This window comes from Athene cunicularia (genome assembly GCF_003259725.1).
Source record: "Athene cunicularia isolate RWA chromosome 20 unlocalized genomic scaffold, athCun1 chr20_part1, whole genome shotgun sequence".
Classification (NCBI taxonomy): Eukaryota; Metazoa; Chordata; class Aves; order Strigiformes; family Strigidae; genus Athene; species Athene cunicularia.
The window spans coordinates 295356-313003 of NW_020799125.1; the positions used below are offsets into that span (position 1 = coordinate 295356).

At 46.1% G+C, this 17648-nt stretch overlaps 1 protein-coding gene across 2 annotated transcripts; it reads left to right on the forward strand.

The window, feature by feature from the left end:
- Positions 1 to 7: 7 nt before the first annotated feature.
- Positions 8 to 14988, forward strand: TPD52L2 (TPD52 like 2). 2 transcript variants are annotated; one of them, XM_026861947.1, is made up of 7 exons: positions 4079 to 6349; positions 8142 to 8243; positions 9231 to 9269; positions 12220 to 12246; positions 12636 to 12677; positions 13954 to 14002; positions 14217 to 14988. In XM_026861947.1, exons 2-7 carry the CDS (start codon positions 8239 to 8241, stop codon positions 14310 to 14312), a joined length of 258 nt encoding a protein of 85 aa, XP_026717748.1. In that variant the 5' UTR covers positions 4079 to 6349; positions 8142 to 8238; the 3' UTR covers positions 14313 to 14988. The 2 variants fall into 2 exon arrangements, with proteins under 2 accessions (XP_026717747.1, XP_026717748.1); XM_026861946.1 differs by lacking the exons at positions 4079 to 6349; positions 9231 to 9269; positions 12220 to 12246; ... (1 more) ...; positions 13954 to 14002; positions 14217 to 14988 and adding exons at positions 8 to 115; positions 214 to 359; positions 1423 to 1571 and having other exon boundaries at positions 8142 to 8247.
- The last annotated feature ends 2660 nt before the right edge of the window (positions 14989 to 17648 follow it).

Genomic DNA, 17648 nt, shown 5'->3' on the forward strand with positions numbered 1-17648 from the left:
GGTGCTGGGCAGAGGAGCTGTTTTCGACGGGTTTATTTATTCTCCCCGGTGCTTCTGTCGCTTCTGGTAGATGCTCGTGGAGGAAACTCCGCTGGGGGTTTCTCTTCCTCTTTGGGTGAAGCCCCTTTCTTCACCTTTTCCGTCGGGTTTGCATAACGTGCTTCGCTTGCTGGCTGCTTATTCTGTCTGCCCTCTGCTCCTTGTCTGTGACAGATATCAACCTTAACTCTCCCAACAAAGGTCTGCTCTCGGATGCCATGACAGATGTTCCCGTGGATAACGCGGCTTCGGCCCGGACCTCGGCTCCCGAAGGCCTGACTCTTGCCGAAGAGGAGGAGTTGAGATCTGAGCTTGCCAAGGTAACGGGGGCTGCGGTTGGGTTCTGCTGGGAAGGAACAAACAGGAGACACAGGAGCCGGATTTTATTTTTTTAATTAGTTTTGCAGTGATGTTACATTTGGATCTCTCAGCTAATTGTTAAAATGCACAAAGCTGGCAGATACTTCAAACACCGTGGTATGTTGCGTTGCTCTTTCCCAGAATGACTTAATTTAGAGCTCTAAGGAAATAAGTGGCTTTTGATGCCATGAGCTTAATCTAGGCTTTTAGCTCCATTTGAAGCGAGAAAACACTCCAGGCAAGTGGAATGCAAAAGAAACTTGCTTTTCCTTAAGAAGCTGAAACAATGGAGCACTTAGGTGCTTTCTTTTTCTACCTTTTTCTCTTAAATATTTATTACACTTTATAGGCAACTCTTTTGGTGCGTATCTGTTTTTGAAGAGATCAGAGTTTGTGATACAATATCCTAAATTTTGGTGACCTCGTAAGGTTTAAAGGTCATTTTATTATTTCTGTCTGAAATGTAGCTGAAGATAATTGCAGCTGTTCTTCTGTGGTCTGTTGTTTCATTTGAGAATCCCATGGTGCTTCTTTGACTTGCAAGTTTTAGCAAGGGAGGACTTTGCTGCTCTGAGTGGCCACGCAGATCTTGCTGCAGTTAAAAGTAGAAATGAACCCGCTCTGCCTGGAAACAACTCGAGAGTACTTTGGAAATGTTGTAAGAAAGGTCTCTGAGGAAAAACTCTTTGCTTTAATGACATCAGAGGAGAAGAATCGTAAGATAGAAACCTTAGTTAATAAGGTTTGGCAACTGATTTTTATCTGCAGTTAAAATGACAATGCTAGGAATGAGTTCTGTTAATTCTGGTGCCATTAAATCACCACTGAATTTTGAGCTGTAGGCTTCCCGTTCCAGCAACATTTGTATCGAGTTGAATTGTTCTGTGTGCACCTGACCTTCCTACCGAGTCTTTATGTTCATGTTAATGAAATCTTGCTAGTTTTGAGGGAGGTAGAAAGGCGGCTTAACTTTCAAAATTTTACTAAATGGTGATTTAAGACAAACCTCTGCCTTTCTCTAAGGTTGAAGAAGAAATTGGTACTCTCAGGCAAGTTCTGGCTGCTAAAGAGAGGCACTGTGGAGAGCTGAAGAGGAAGCTGGGTTTGACTCCATTGGATGGGTTAAAGCAAAACCTCTCTAAAAGCTGGCATGATGTCCAAGTCTCCAATGCGTAAGTGTTTCTTGTGATGCACGTTTATTTAAATATGACTCTCTAGTAATTAATTTCCCAGCAGCATATTCCAGGGCTCTTCTGAGCGGCTGGAAGCTTTTGCTCTGATGGGTATATAGAGTAAAAGGAACTTAGAAAATATATATTTTATTGTTCTTATATGTCAGTGTCTTTATGTCAGCATAAACAGAACGTTCATATCTGTGATCTGGATAAATTGTTGCTCATGCTCTTTTGCATGGTGTTAGAGATCTAGATTGGCACTTAACAGTTCAGTTTGCCCGAATCTGCCCGTTTTTTGAGCTCCTGCTGCCTTGTTCCAGACTCAGGCTCAAAGAGAAGCGCAGGAAGTTTCAAAGCTCTACTGCATAGTGCTAGCTCAGAAGCTATTTCCTGAGTCGTACAGCTTGAATTAAAAAGCCTGCTCTTCCTAGGAAAAAAAATCTGTAATATTAGTGTGCATTCCACAGTCATCTCTGCCTAAAGGTCTGAAATTAGATTCTTCCTGAGCAGGCCCTAAGGGTATGGTCCCTGCAGGGCTGGACAGTGCCAGGAGGCGAGTCAGAGCTAAGTCTGACCCTGCACTTGTGGCCCATGTAAGGGACTCTCCGTACCCGTAGAGATACTGTTCAGTCTGAAACGTCTCGTGTGACTTAACTGGAATTGGAAGTTACTGACAGTGCTACTGCAGAGCAGATGGTTGAGCTGTTCATCTCACTGTTTATTCTTTCCCTTTTCCTCATTTTCCCTCCTACATCCCTGCCCAATTTCTGTTATCCCTTTGTAACTGAAATCTGTGTCGTTGTCTTCTTAAAAAAAATAAAAATAAAAATAAATTAAAGTTATATTCATTAACACTTTCTGTTTCTAGTTATGTGAGAACATCTGAGAAACTTGGAGAGTGGAATGACAAAGTGACACAGTCTGACTTGTGAGTGCCTCGGGCTCCTCAGCAACACCTCCTTGCTCCTTGCTGCGTCCCCCATTTGTGCTGCTCCTTGTTCTCAGGGGTCGATGGGGACCTGGAGGCGTGGTGCAGCAGGACTGTTGTTAGCAGCATGCCTGGCTTCCAGCTATAAGCATCCCTCGGTTGCGGAGGAGATGAGTAAACATTAACTGCTATCATCTCTCTCATGGTCTTGCTATTGCAGAAGAAAAATTCCAATCAGTTACCAGACCACATTTTATTTAAAAAAAAAAAAAAGGCAGAAAATCAACCACATCTTCCCTTTAGCTGGTCATTGGTAGGTTAGTCTGTTGTTATTGAATGTCTTATTAGTGAACCTCTATCTTTACTGTAAAACTATTTCTCTTCTTATCATCAGATGTGGTAGGAATCAGTTTGATTATTGCCTTTCTGTAGGGCCAGAGAAGGTGCCTGAAGGCACTTACCCGTAGATGGAAATAGGGGCTGTGCAAATGCAAATAGGGACATTAGTTTTTGAGAGCTGCCAGGCAGCGGCTCTTCTGCACCGATGTTTATGAACCTTTTTGCTGATGTCAGTACTTAGAAAGCCATGAATTTTAGTCTTTGCTGTAAATACAAGGGGGTGAGAAATGTGGACAAAGAACATCTGCTGGCTACTTCTGTCTCTAGAATATATTCTTTAATTATGTTAGACCTCCATTTGTGTTAGACATGAATCATTTTGATTCCTGCTGCATAGCTGAACATAAGGAAGCCCTTAAATATTTTTCTGCACTGAAGATTCTTCCCCTTCTGTGCCTTGTTTTGAAGGAGGTGATTATTTAGGAAAGAGGAAATGTGAATTGGGAGTATCCCATCATTAGGCAGGATGGCAGTGATCTAATGGAGGAGAGTTCCACTTCTGGGTGAGGTGAACTGCCTGTGATATGGCACCTCTGAGCACTTCTCTGTCTTGTCTGCGCTGATAGCAGACCCTTGTGTTTGGTCTGTGCCTCCAGTGTTAATTCTCACAACCCCTAAGCTACTGGTTTGTATGTAGAGAAACATGTAAAGATTAGTAAATAAGTTTAACAGTTTGTCCAGGCCGTGCTAGGTTGGTAAAATACAGCTTTGGGTGTGGCAGTCAGGTTTTTTTTTGGCCTTGAGCTCAGTTCACTGCTCTGGTGCTTTTAAGACTTAGCTGCCACACAGCGTGTAGGAAGGGAGCAGAAGATGCAAGTTTCAATTCCTGACACCTTTTAAACTGCAGGCTTTGTTTCTTTGTGCTCAGTGTTTGAATGTGCATAAATAAGAAGGAAACTGGGGCTTAGGTGTCTCCTGCCTCTCAAACAACAACTCTTTTCCTTCTGGATCTGAGAGAGAAGGGGGGAAGATACTGTCAGAGAAATAAAGCCTATGATACTGTAAGTGTAAAAGAGACACTAATAATGTGGAAAGTGTCAAAAGAAGCATCTGTCGTGAATCTTGGCACCGTGTCTAACCTCCGTTGTGTTTGTAGATATCTTTCAGCCAGCAGCACACTGGAGGACTGGAATGAAAAATTAACTCAATCAGAAGCGTGAGTGTCTTAACCTTCAGCGTTAACAAATGCTTTCGTGACAGTCTGCTGCCACTAACATTCTGTGCCCCTGCTCACAGTCCCCTGCTTTGACTAGATCTATTGAAATGTTTCTCTTTTCTAGCTTTCACTCTTTTTTTTTAACCCAATAAAAGCCTCTTCTGGGAGAGGGAGCTTTTCCTCAGGTCAGTATTTGAATGATTTCGTTGCGATACCCTTCGAACGCCTGCCTGCTCTCGGAGAACTGGCTGAAGCCGCTGGGTAGCTGAGACCTGTGTGCCACACGTTCCATCTCCAGCTGGCAAGGTGTGGAATAGCCAGACTGACCTCTTCTCCTTACCCTCAACACGTGCTGCAGGGAGCAGGAGCTTTTCTTCTCGCTCTGGTACCTGATGAGAACAAACAGAGCTGGAGTGTCCAAGGCAGCTGTTCTGGTGTGTCGGGGCCCCACGTGGGCTTGAACAGCTTAAACCTCCAGTTGTCAGCTGCAAAGGTCTCTTAGCCATGTTATTATTGAATGCCTGAAATTAAAATCTCATCTGGACTAAATTAGGGAAACATATTATGGAAACTGGCCTTTGTCCTTCTCACTGCATCTTTCCCACAGTATGTAGGGCAATCCTCTACAGTGATGCAGTGGGAGCGGGTAGGCAGTGTCATTGTTTTCTGAACTGATCTAGACCACGGTAAGGCAGCGCTTAGGTAAGCCAGCTTTTCCTGTTCTCTGGAGTGGGTATGAAACCCAGTCCTTTGAGCTGGCTTGTTATTGGCAGTGTGTGTGAGTAGAAGGTTTTCTTCATCAGACAGGTGAAAAATGAGCAGAGATAAAAAGTAGGAGTATCAGAAAAAACTTTCAAGTATGCAGGTCTGCTTTCAACGCTCCGTGTATGTTTTCTACATGAAGAAGATGTAAATTGTCACTTATTTCACTTGCTAAATAGAATGACCTTGGTTTTTTATCCTTGCTGACAGTGTGACTCCAGCAGTGTTTTATCAGAGTTCCTCCCTGGGCGTGCCTGCTAGAATAGAAAACTTCTGGTTATATCTGTTTCCTTGTACTTAACAAGTGCCAGAAATGTGGCGGAAGCATGCTTTTGTAGAGCACTTAGGCCTGAATAGCTGTGGCATGCTAGTTTTCCTGCTTGCTTTGGCTCTAGACAGAGTGACAATTCATGCTGGCGAGGTAGATGCTGAGTAAAATGGGGAGGTGATGGGGATTGAAGGGTAAGAGTCCAACAACATTTCAGAAAACAAAGAGAATTTCTATTTGTCTAAAGCTCGGTAAAGGCAAAGAGTCAAGCTCAATGAATCTAAGGATGAGGTTTTATTCTTGTGTTTTGGGATTCTTATGCAAATGCATCTTCTTTCCTGTTCAAAGCTTCTCTGCGTTATTACTAACAAGCACCCTGACCTGGACTGGAGATGGGCCTGACCCGTGACCTTACGGTGCTTTTGTGCACTGCTGAGTTTCCTGAGAGTTTCCATTCCTGGCCACAGCCTTGCCCTCTGCGAGCAGTGCATAGACAGGAGAAAAATCAGCCCAATCTGTCCCTAGCTCCAGTCTCATTGTAACCAGGACACCAGATGACTTAGACGGTTTGTGTACTTAGCCAGACAGCACAAATGGTGATTGCTGGATAAGAGCAAGTGAGAGGAAGCTGGGATTAATGGATAAAGGAGGATTTGAGGGTGCGGGTCTGGCTCCTCCCTGTCAGGATTTATGGGAGAGGGGGACAGTGAAATATTTGAGTACCACGGGATGAACACCACAGGGCAGAGATCACTTCTGCAGCTTGTGCAGCCAATTGCCTGTTAGTCGAGCGAGGTTTTAATCAGGGCTCATATTTATTACTCCCAGATTTGGATTATTCTGTTGTGCTTTGTGCTGGTGCTAAGGGAAGAAAGCGAGTGATTGTGAATTTAAAGCCGTGGTAAACCTGGTCGAGTCTCTTGCAGAAGAGTAGCTGCAACTTCTAGGTCAGGGCTGAGTGTAGCTCGGATACGTTTAAAGTCTTGTATAACCTGATCCCTGCTTGTCACAGATACAGTTCCACATGTGTGTCTGATGGCAGTTCTGGGTTAAAAAGCCGCTGTTCCTGTGCTGTGAGGTGGCGGTGGGCGTGGGCGCTGTGGAGGCAGGACTAGACTGGCCGTCTGATCTGGCTGCTGCTGTCTTTGCTGTTCTTCCAAGTCTGTGTTTCAGCCGGATCGTTTCCTTGATCTAGACGGCTGCGTCGGCACAAACCGTTGTGCTGGCATCGTGAGGGAGCACACAGGCAGAAGGAGCAGCACGTGAGTGCCAGATCTTCAGTTAGCTTAACAATACTGCTTGTTGAGCGTGGAAAACACAGTTGGAAAATCTCAGGCCTTTTTCTAGCTGAATGCTAAGACACGATACCTGGGAGTTTGCAGTGTGTGCGTGGCGTGGTGGTGTCCCTTGAGCCTGTAAACCATTCCTCTCATCGCTGCTCTCTGCTCAGTGCTGATCTCAGAGTGGAGTGCCAGCAGCTGTAGAGTCAACACGACATACTTTGGGGAGTGTGAGGTCTTCAGCGTTTCTGTTAGGCTGCTGTAAATCAAATCCTGTGACAGGACTCAGTGGGCTGGGGAGGAGCCCGCCAGCTGAAGGCAGGGATTCAGATCCTTCTCTTCCAAAGCAGCTTGGCTCGAGGGTTCAAACACAGTTACTGCGATGGGAAAGGCACATTTAAGAGCAAGCAGCATTAATGCTGACCAATTCACTCCTAAATTGCTCTGAAGCGACTTCTTCTTGCAAAAGATTGTGCTGTGGTGAAACAGTGTCGAGGCCTTGCTGTTGGCGCACACTCAGGTGCTTCTGGAGTCACTGAGTGCAAGAGGAATTGGTCTAAAAACCATGTAGGTTATAGGAATTTTCTTTCAGGAAGAGGGAAGGTAAAGTTGATGGAGTTTTGCCCTGTTCTGCCTAAGTGTCGTGAATGTTCTTGATTCAGAAATACTTGGCTGTGGTCTTAAACAAAAAAAAACAAACAACCAACAAGCCAACATGTTATATGGAATTCGGGTGCTGTGGTGCTGTCTCCTGCACTTCTTTCTGGAAAGAATGAGATGTCAGTCAGCTGTCATCGTGGTACTTCCAGCCTTGGGAGCTGAGGCATGAGAGAGAAGCTTAGGCTGTTTATGATGCCCTTCTCCTAAATATCCTAGTCAGGCAAAATGTAGTCTCAAACTCAAATATTTGGAATAAGAATATTTGGCTTAAATTGTTGAACTTTCCAGCCTGAGTATTTTTTTTTTTTTTAATAACTTGAAGAATGCCGTAAATCTAGATGCTAATCACCAGCTGTGGAGTAGCTTGGAGAAGATGAGTTAATGAAAGGGGCTCAAAGAATCTGTTCCTAAGATTAGTCTCATCTGAAGGAGACAAAGGTTCTCATGTGTCTGTCTTCTCCAGCTCTGGTATAAACTCCAATGTAATCAGCTGACAAATACAAGCTGTCAGGCCTCTTACGTATTGTGGTTAATGGTAACTGATAGGAAACTTCTCTATCAATTTATTTCTGAACTGCGAGTTGTAGAGATAATGCTGGTCGGGTTTTTTTTCTGTACAGCAATGTTAGTCTCCCCTCTTTCCTCCATAACTAATGCTACACCAAACGCTGTAACTTCAAGGCTGCAAGGCTATTATGGGATAAGTTCCTAGACTTATTTTCTCAAGGAGACCAAAAAAAGATAGTTGTAGAGCAAATAGGATATGATTGGTATTAGACTTTCCACATGGATAATCAGGGTGGGTTGGTTTGGGTGGTTTTGGTTTGGTTTGTTTTTTCAAATAATTGTCAGATTTAAGAACATGTGGTCAAAATGGTGTAAAGTGAGTGTATGGAAAGGTTAATCCTACACTTGCTGCTTTTTTAAAACTTCAGGTCTTCGGATATATGCCGGGCTGAAGGGGCTGTTTTGGTGGAGTCAGGGCAGCTCGCTAAACCTAACTTCTTTCCTTTAATATGGGTTCCTTGTTCAAAATGGGAGCGGGGGGGGGATGCTTCTTGCTTTGAGATCCTACCTGTTAGCTCAGTTTACGATTTTTTTTTTTTCTATTTAGTTATAAGAAGACCCAGGAAACCCTTTCCCAGGCAGGACAGAAGACTTCAGCAGCCCTTTCCAATGTAGGTTCTGTTATCAGCAGGAAACTTGGTGACATGAGGTAAGATTTCTGGTTTGTGCTCTGGTGCTTTGATGTCGGTTTCAAACAGTAACGAGGCTTTAGACAATAACTAGGCTTTCTTCCATGTTTCTGCTTAGTTGGCAGCACGTTGCTGTTGATGGACTACCTTATTCTTCATGGCCCTGTAACACTGTAGTTTAGGACGGAGTAATTATGCAAGCTTATTAAAGACTTGATGGGATAAAACTCATTGTAAGGCATTAAAATTTGATTTGGCTTAGGAGAACTGGCGGAATGTTTTTAGCACCCTTCCCCCTTTTATTGTCATGTGGTTTCACTGCAGCTTTTACATCATAGGTAAGAAACTGGTATTAAAGTTTATCTTTTCTGTTCATTACTAGATTATGGAGGTGTGTTTTCTCAGTGTTACTCCTTGGGATTAGAAAGGGGTCATCACCCCAGCGCTCTGTTATGCTTTAAAATGGGACAAAGTCCAGATGCTGCATTTTATGCAGTTTCAAGCCCTGCGTGTCACCTCTCTGCAGAGAAGGGCAGCATGCCTTCCAGGCACGGCTACGTCACGTTGATGGGAAGATAGGAATTGATTCAAGAGATCGTGATAACATTAAAATTTTCTTCTTGTGGTTGGTGATTATCTAGATTCCTTAAGCAGGTGACCGCTGAAGTAATTGCAAACCTAAACCTCTCTGAATGGGAAAGTGGAGGGCTGATTCCCTTGGTTGCTGGCTGAGGTTCTTGCTCTGTGAGTTTCTCAGCTGTACAAAGTTCAAGGTTAGAATCAGTGATTTACCTGATCTCCAGAAATTTAAGCTAAAGTTTACCTCCCCGTTAATGGTGATGTCCATGTTATTCACACAGAGTACCTTGAGCATGTTTTTCCTGGAACTGAAGGCTAATTCTGAATATATATGAACTTTCTAGGCTGCTAAGGCAGTATTCTTAGAGTTTGTGTTTAACATGATGTAACAGACCTTGGATTGAACGGGTAGCTGTCATTCTTTGTAGGGAATTTCCTATTCCACTGTGGCTGGGAATATCCAAGTGGTAAGAACTTGTTGGCCTCTGATTGCACAGTACTGATTTATTCTCGTTCTGTCCTCAGTGAGTTATTTACTGTGTTCCTGGAGGGTAATTTTTGGCGTTTTCAGTAACTCACTTCTCTGAATTTGACAGAGGACTAGCTGGCTGCCTACCCTTCCCAGTATTCAAGTTTTAATTTTTCTTTCGTGGAAACTACCTAGTCATCTGGAAGAAGAGATTTACATGTAATCACAGTAGATTACAGAAACGGGCACGAGATGTGGTGGTAACACATTTTTGCTAAACTGATAAGGGAGGAGAATTTGGTGCCTGATTTCTGCAGTCTGGTCAGCCTGCTGTGGCAGAGGGGTGGGAACTGTGTTTTTTTGGACCAAACGAGGAACTCCCCAACCAGTGCTGCCACCAGAAGAAGCCGTGTTGACAGGCTGGTTCCTGCCTGCTGTCTGCTGGTTGGGAGAAGCCAGGTCACCGTGTGCCTGCAGAAATGTTTGTGCTGTCCCAGGAGCAGATGATGGGGGGAGGAGGGGGTGCAAGGCCGAGTGAAGAGTGTGCCTGTTCGTCCTGGTGACAGAGCTGGTACCACTCAGAGCAAAAACTGGCCGGGAAGTCAGCTCTACAAACAAGTCAGGCCTCCGCAGCAGTGGCATCGCTCGGCATTAATCACCATTTTAACATCTGCCTTCCTTTTTATGGCTAATACCTTGGGTGATGTATTATGAAATAGAGGCAGCCTTCTCTTTTATCACTTGGAAATCCCTGCCAGAGTTATTTCAGCAGGATTTTCTTTGTGTATGCAGCCCTGTGGGGGAACACAGTAATGACTTTTTTTTTAAGACTCAGTTTTTCTGCGTGTGTATAAACAGACATCTGTCTCCTGCGCTGCAGTCAAGTCTTGATATTTCTGGTTCTGAGCAAGGCTTAACTCTGAGCAAAAGTTTCTGCAGGAACTGTCCCGCTTTCTACCCTTGCCAGGTGAAACTGTGAACGGTGCTCTGATACGTGGTCAGAGCTGACGAGGAGGGAAGTCTGTTGTAGCCTTGTGATCACGTTGTGGACAAGCGGGGGTGATCTCTGTCCCCCCAGTCTCTGTTACAGGCCTCGCAGCCTACACTGCAACCTCCGTTACTTCCTTTTTTTTTCCTCTTACACTACAAATTCACTTGTAAAAGCAGGTTTATTTTCCATCACTGGAAGTGTTGAGATAACAGAAGGGATTTCCTTGTTTAGTCAGCCTTCACCGGTTGATAAATGCAAGGAAGGCGTGATGCGTGGGACAGACGCCTCCGATACACGAGGGCGTAGTTGTAATTCCATTAAAAATGCTTGGACCCAAACGCTGTGCAATACAAGGAACGTGTCCCTGGGTTAATTCTTTAGGGTCGCTGTATTCTGGTCAAAATAATTCTAAGTGTTACAGCTGCAGATTGCAAGGAGACGTTGTGAAGTTAATGCGGTAACTGCGCCCTATTAAGCCTGTTGCTCTATTAGCTTGCCTTGCAGGAGAAAATGTGGCTTAATTAGTCGGCGGAGTCTTTTCAAATCTTGAACAATTCAGCTTTTTCTGTTATCTCTGCTTACAGTTAAAAAGTAAATTGTCTTTGAGACGCTCTGTTCCTGCATTTTACTGACCCCAGTAAACTGCAAAATCGGGTGTTTTCATGTTGTTGCTAACACTGCCTTGTGCTTCTGCGTCCCCCAACACGCTTCATGTTGTCTGATGAAGTTTGCTGCTGTGCGTGATACTACAAGCAAATTGATGATGAAATGTTAGCCTGAGCCCCAGATGTCCCTGTAAATTCCTGAATTTATGTAAACATTTAAAATCCTTATGAAAGGAGGAAAAGGGTTACTGCTAGGTCCAGGCCAAGATGCCGAACAAACGAGCCAGTGCTTGTGGTATTGCATACAGAGTAGCATGGTGCATGGACATGTGTTATCTGTATTCTCCTTTAAGCAAGAGTAAGTAGGAAGTTAATTTATTTCACATGTAAAGACAGCATTTCCAGGAGTCTTTCCTGCCAAAGATCTGACTTGGATGCATGAGGGAATGAAACCACAAAGCCTAACGTCTTTGCTCTGGCTGTAAGGAAAAGCCCTTGTACCTCCTTGCCAAGCACTTCAGATCCAACATGCCGTGCCTGCTTCCTGGTGCAGAGACAAAAATTATGTTTAAGTGGAATAAAACACAGGTTCCGTCAGGAGCAGCTCCTTTAGAGCATCCTGGTCATCTTACGGGTAGAAGTAGGAACCCGTGATCGGTTATTTCAGACCGAATCGCACTTGAAAATCTGGTAACCTAGTGGGGGATACTTCGCCTTGAAACCTAAAAATGGGCAACCAGGTTATGAGGTAAACATGATACCTTTCATCCAGATACTCTTATCTTTATTGTGCTGAGATGTGTTTGTTCTCTGAGCTGTAACTTTTGAGATCTGCAGGCTTGGCAAGATAACGTGCAGGTATCCATTGCAGGTTCCTCTTACAGAATTTCTCAACCAGGAGTCCTAGCAATGCTGTCTTTGTACGAGAGCTCATGGGGTGAAGTGGGGGAAGGAGGTATCTTTATCAAATGAGCTAGCGCTTGGTAAAACTCTCAGTTTAAGAAAACAGACTCTAAAAAAAAAAAAAAAATCACGTGATGAGGTAGGTAAAATGTTTTGGTTTGTTGTTGCAAGAAGCGTTTCCCTCCCCAGCACCCTGGCTCTAAGTTGCTGTAGGTGCTGTTACTGTTCTCTGAAAAATGTCTTATCTTGGCTCGAGTTAATGAAAAGTAACTGGTTTTTGCTTGCTTCTGTAATTTATTGTGAAAAGCTTCCTCCTGGGTAGTTGACTTTGCTGTCCCGTGCTCCCGTGACCGTGTCCCTGCTTACCTGCCCTGCATTCGGTGTTTAGACCTGCACAGGTGTCTGACTGTTGCTTCCCTTTTCTCTCTGCTGCCTGTGACTTCTCCCAGGGCTCACCCCTTCTCACACTCCTTTAGGTAAGACCCTCTTCAAAGCTGCTAAAGATCATTTGTTTCTATGCCAGACCCTTGCGGACGTTCAAGGGGAAGCTGATAATTTCAGCCTTCCCTGCCCTTTTGGCACAGATTGGGAAACCCACCACAAACCAGTGCCCTGGAATTGGCTTTTTGTGTCACAGCTGCAGTTAAATACTCATGCTTACAGTCCTACATCTGCAAAACTTAAGTCCTGGGCCGCAGCTGTTAAATAAGGGAAGAGAGGGCTGGCTCTTAGCACTCTGGTTGTCCACAGCAGCCTCTGCGTGGACAGCAAGTGTTTAAAACCCAGGGGTGTGCTGCTTGTGCATGGCGTCGGTATCAAATTGTCATTTAACTTTTTCCTCCTTATTCTGAATGCTTCCGAGTAGCAGCTACTCCATTCGCCACTCGATAAGTATGCCAGCGATGAGGTAACGTAGCAAATACCCGCGTCCCCTGAGTGTTACTGGGTTTTTGGTTCCGATTTGTACAACCGGTTCCCTTCTTAAGCAGACCCCAGGGTATGGGCTGACCACATCCTGCGGTTTGAGTAATTCAGGGTGGGGGTTTTTTTAGTTGTTTGTTTTTTTTTTTTTTTTTTTTTTTACCCCATCTCTCTGGTTTTTAGCACCTGTGTTGTTCTTGGACTAAGGGCAGTGTTGCAACTGTACTAAAGTCTAATAGAAATTTGCAGCTTTCAGAGGTCCCTGAAGGGCAGGGATTACAGCCCTCCTCTCCCAACGTACAGCGTGGCTGTTGCTAATACCAGGATGACTCTGAACTTGAACCCTCTGTCTCCAGCCTGGAAGCTCAGTGCCCTTGTCTGCGTGCCCTTGTGCTGCCTTAGGTGGTGATCTCCTGGCAGGAGAAACGGCTGCCAGGGCTGGGCGAGGGCAACAGAAGCCTCTGTTCATCCTCCTTCCAGACTGATAGAGAGTTATTTTACGGGTGCAAATATAAAGTGATTCTTTGGAACAAAAATAACTGAGCTGAAGCTCGTCGGCTCCCAGCGTGCCCGCAGCTGAGCCTGGGGAGAGCAGCTCTGTGTGAGGAATTGCCTGCTCGGTACAGAGCACTCCTCTGGAACGGTTTGCAAGCAGAGAAGCTTGTCAGGTTGTCAAACAATTGACCTGGTTTTCTTTGCTAGAAATACAGAATCCTCTGATTAATTTATCACGCTGCGGTTTTCATGAGCGTTTTTTTTTTTTTATGCTCGCTCCTGTGGTAATAAAACTGCCCACAGGTACGGGCATGTGGCCGTTCCCCTGCCTGCCCACGGGATGTGACATGGGAAACTGAAACCTTTGTTTTAAACCCTTTTCAGCTTTTCCTTTCCATTATTTAAGACAGCATGCTTTTAGTTGGAAGCTTTGTAAGACTAACAGCTAGCTTCTTCTCTACTGACTGTGCACTGATTCCCTAGTGAGCTAGGACTTGTTTCCTGCAACACTTTACCTTGAGCAATGGAGCAGATTGAACGTGGTAAAAACATTTTTTTGTCCAGAGTTTGTGTGTGGTGTTCTTGTCTGGTGTGCCTGAGAGATTTGTGCCAAAGGCTGAGAGAGGAGCTGGACGTGATCTGGGTGCTGCTGTCCCTGCATGGGAACGGCCAGAGAGCCCAGTCACGCTGCGTGGTTTGTTTTAGCTGAGAACTAACTCATCCTGATTTGTTCTTTGCCTTTTTTTTTTTTTTTCCTCTCCTTCAAGGAACTCTGCAACCTTCAAGTCATTTGAAGATAGAGTTGGGACCATAAAGGTAACAATCTGCTTTGTCTTGTGAACACACAGTGTGAAGCCTTATGCAGAAACTTTAATTTCTGCAATGTTTTTCTTGTAGACTAGTATTCGGGCAAATGGCCTCTCAGATATGTGAAGTCTTTGCTACAGTAGGTGACCTTGACAAGGGGGAATTGGTTTGGTATTCTCAGTGCTGGTTTCTCGTTATCCTAACCTCTCTTCTCTCCTTTCAGTCCCGAGTGGTGGGCAGCAGGGAAAATAGCACTGACAGCCTCCACTCCCCCTCGGGGGCTGGAGACAAGCCTCCGCAAGACAACGCTCCGTTCTAAACCCGCGATGTGGCTTTGCACGGCTGTGCACAACCAGGAGTGAGCCCCCTCCCTCCCAAACCTCCACAACAGCAACAACCTGCGAATCCCAAGAAGGGGCTGAGAGCCAGTCTGGACAGATCCATCGTTCATTCATAGACACTGCTGCTGGATCTAAGTCAAATAAAGAGAATGCAAAGTTTTGTACACAAATAATATTTTACACTAAAGTTTGTAGATTAAATGTATCACTGCTGTCCTTTTGGGAGAGCATGTAAGCTGGAGTTTCCTTAAAGTAGCTCAGAAATGTCACTGGTGTAGATAAAAACAGTTTTCCTTTGTCTGACAAAGCTTGGAACGGATACGTGGCCCTGAGCAGCGTGAGGAGGGCGGTTATTGGAGAAGCCAAGTGCACGGGCTTCTTAGCTTCAGCTTCTGGCTGTGTTCTCCGTTTGGGACGTGCCACGAAGCTCCCAGGCTTCTCCCGTTACTGTTTTCTCTGGCTCTCATTGGGGTAGTTTGGTAAATGGGGTAAACAGTTATTTTTTGGGTTTGTTTTTTTTTTTTTTCTGGGCTCCCAAAAGGGAAACTTCACTTAGCGGCTGCCTCGTTGTTACACTAATGCTCTAGCTTTAACGAAACTAAAAATCTTTATTTTTAAATGCGATGAACTTTAAAGAAATAAAGCTTAAAAAGAGGAGAAAAAAAAAAAAAAAAGAAAAAGAGCTTCAGCATCGTATTAGGGAAACTCTCCCTTGGACTCTGAAACTGAATTGCAAGCCTTACATCACCTTACGCTTTACTTGTTTATGGTTTTTATGTTCTATAGAGAAGACTGCAGGGGTTCTAAAGCTGGATGTTGAGCACTGGAGTTTTGCATCATACAATAGTAGCAGCATGCTTATCAGCCAGTTCTTGTGTTAAAATTTAGTGGCACGCTCCGTTTCCTGAGTGGATGAAACTTGCTTCTCCCTTCTCAGTTTATGCCTTCGTTCTTGGAGGAAGAATTTCTGAAGGCTGCGAGCGCCAGGGCCGCGTTAAAAGGGCCCGAGGTGTCCCTGGCAGCACGGGCACTGTGTCAGGGGGGCTCTGCTCGCCGGGGGCTCCTCGGGCTGGTACATCTGACTGCCCCTGGATGGCTTTTTCAGTCGAAAGCCCCAGCTCTAATCGAGGTTTACAAAACTGGCGGAGTCACGGAGCTCAACCAGTTCCCCCAAGGTGGACTGGGTGGTTTGCTCTTCTGATGTCCAACTTCATTGCTCAGGAGCTGAAAAATTCCCCGTTTTCTCCTAGAGGCCTGATTTATTATTCTAGGCAAGGTGCCTCTGCGTAGAAATAACTTGGAGTGAGCAATTCTGTGCCTTAGAGGCCAAGTGGGACCTTACTCAGGTCTTTAGACTTGCTTATGTACATACCTGGGTAGTTTTAGTGGTTTGTCACCCTGGAGGCCCTGAACCCTCTCTGACCCGTCTTTAGAGAAGCAAGTTTTGACACTGCTCTGCTGATGAATCTCTTGTTTCCCCTCACCCCTGCTCCCTTCCCTCTGCAGACCTGAGGCCGGGGGGGATGAAGTCGCAGCGGGCAGATGTACTGGTGGGGTGTGGAGTGTCATTTACTGGTGCTGCCTGTTTGCAACTGGGCCTCGCTGCGAGGAACGGGGGCTGCTGGAGCTGCCCTGTGGAACTGTTTATACAGATAAATAGCGAGGAGACTTGTCAATAAAGCATTCCTTTGGGAGAAAACGGGGTGAATGTTCTTGTCTCGTTCGAACAGCGCCGCAGTCTGTCTGTAGGGGCGTGTTAGGGACTAAACTCCAGCTGCCTGAGGCGAGAAGCAACTGAAATGTTCTGCTCTATCCCTCCAGCTCGTTTGCCCGTCGCCTCTCCAGATGCTTTCTATGAAGGAATGTACTAAATAATACAGCTTGCTGTTTCCTTCCCCAGATGCCAAACAGCCCCTGGTTCCTAAGACAGGCCTGTGCTTAACCAAGGGTCGGGGAGTCCCCAGCCCACGTTTATCCTCCAGGTTCCATCACGCCGCCCCCTCCCCGGTGCCGGCCTCCCCCCAGCTTCCTCGTGTTGTTTTCTGAGCTCGGAGCATGGGACTGCAGTCATGGCCATAACCTGGGCTGTGGGGGCTGAGGCTGGAGAAACTTTGAATGTGGAAAAGCAGCAGCTGTGGTGCTGGCCCGGATTTTCGCTGTGGTCCGTCAGGGAATCATCTTGGAAGCTCTGGCAGTTGCTACCAATCGAAACAGCACGGTGCAGGGGGAGCAGCGAATGGGTGAGTGGAGTTGGGAGCTGCTCTACAATCCAAAAGGGAGCGGAACGGGGAAATCGTTTGTGAGAGAGGGCAGCAGAGCTCCGTAGCCGCTTGGGTGCGGTGGTGTCAGAGGAAGGATGCCTGAGTTTGGAGCGTCTGCTCGGTGCTGAGGGTTTGGTTTGTTTTGAAGACTGGCGTTGGGTTTGGTTTTTTGCTACTCAACTTCCATGTAAAACTGCATCTCTGCACCTGGGTGTAAGAGCAGCAGGGTTGGTAATGATACCCAGTCCCCGGGAGGAGAGATGCTGCAGGGATCACCCAGTGCTATGCGCTCCCCTGCGAGAGCCCCAGGGGCTTCTCCACCTCCCCAGCACCTTCCAGCCAGGGAGCTCGGGTGTTTTGACGGGAGGTTAATTAAACCTTCCCTTCGGGGTTACAGGCTTGACTGTTTTGGTCATTTCCTGGTTTCTAAGTGTGCTCCGGGAGGGTGCAAAGCCCCAGTTTCCTTCTGGGCTGGGCTATGGGCTGCGGTGTCCTGAGCAAAGGAGAAGGGGGCTGCAGCTTCCTTCCCATCAAAAATCGGGGACCAGGAGCCTTGGCAGCCTCACGAGCACCTGTCTGCTCTGTTGTAACCAGAGGAGGAGGCTTTCACAGGAATATTCCTCTTCTGTTTATCCCCTGCCAGGAGCCTCGGTGGGCCAGGGCTGCTCAGGGGGGCTCGGGGACAGCCCAGTGCCTCCTGCTGCCGTGGAGCCTGGAGAGGATTTGTCCTGGAGCTTTTTCAGTCACTTCTCTCTCCTCCCTCTTTTTCCTGTTGCTTTCCTTAAATGAAACATCCTGATGTTCAATCTACACTAACGAGGCCCGCACACGAGACCCATCAGAGTTGGGATCTTTGCAGGCAGCAACGGAGCCAGCAACCGAAACAGCGTCTCCTCTCTCCCGCTCCTCTGGTTTTACCGCATGATTTTCCTTTTTTTCCTCATCGCTGAGGACTTGCTGGGCCTCTTCTGAAGGCTCCCGTGTTTCGGGGGGGTCCATGCTGAGCGGGTGTTATCGACTGGGGACGTGGTAGCTGACAAGAGGCTTTTCCCG

Coding starts and splice junctions, on each gene's coding strand:
- TPD52L2 (XM_026861946.1), top strand. CDS start 258: ATGACAGATGTTCCCGTGGATAACGCGGCTTCGGCCCGGACCTCGGCT. Junction 360..1,422: donor TGAGATCTGAGCTTGCCAAG/GTAACGGGGGCT, acceptor CCTTTCTCTAAG/GTTGAAGAAGAAATTGGTAC. Junction 1,572..8,141: donor GATGTCCAAGTCTCCAATGC/GTAAGTGTTTCT, acceptor TTTTCTATTTAG/TTATAAGAAGACCCAGGAAA.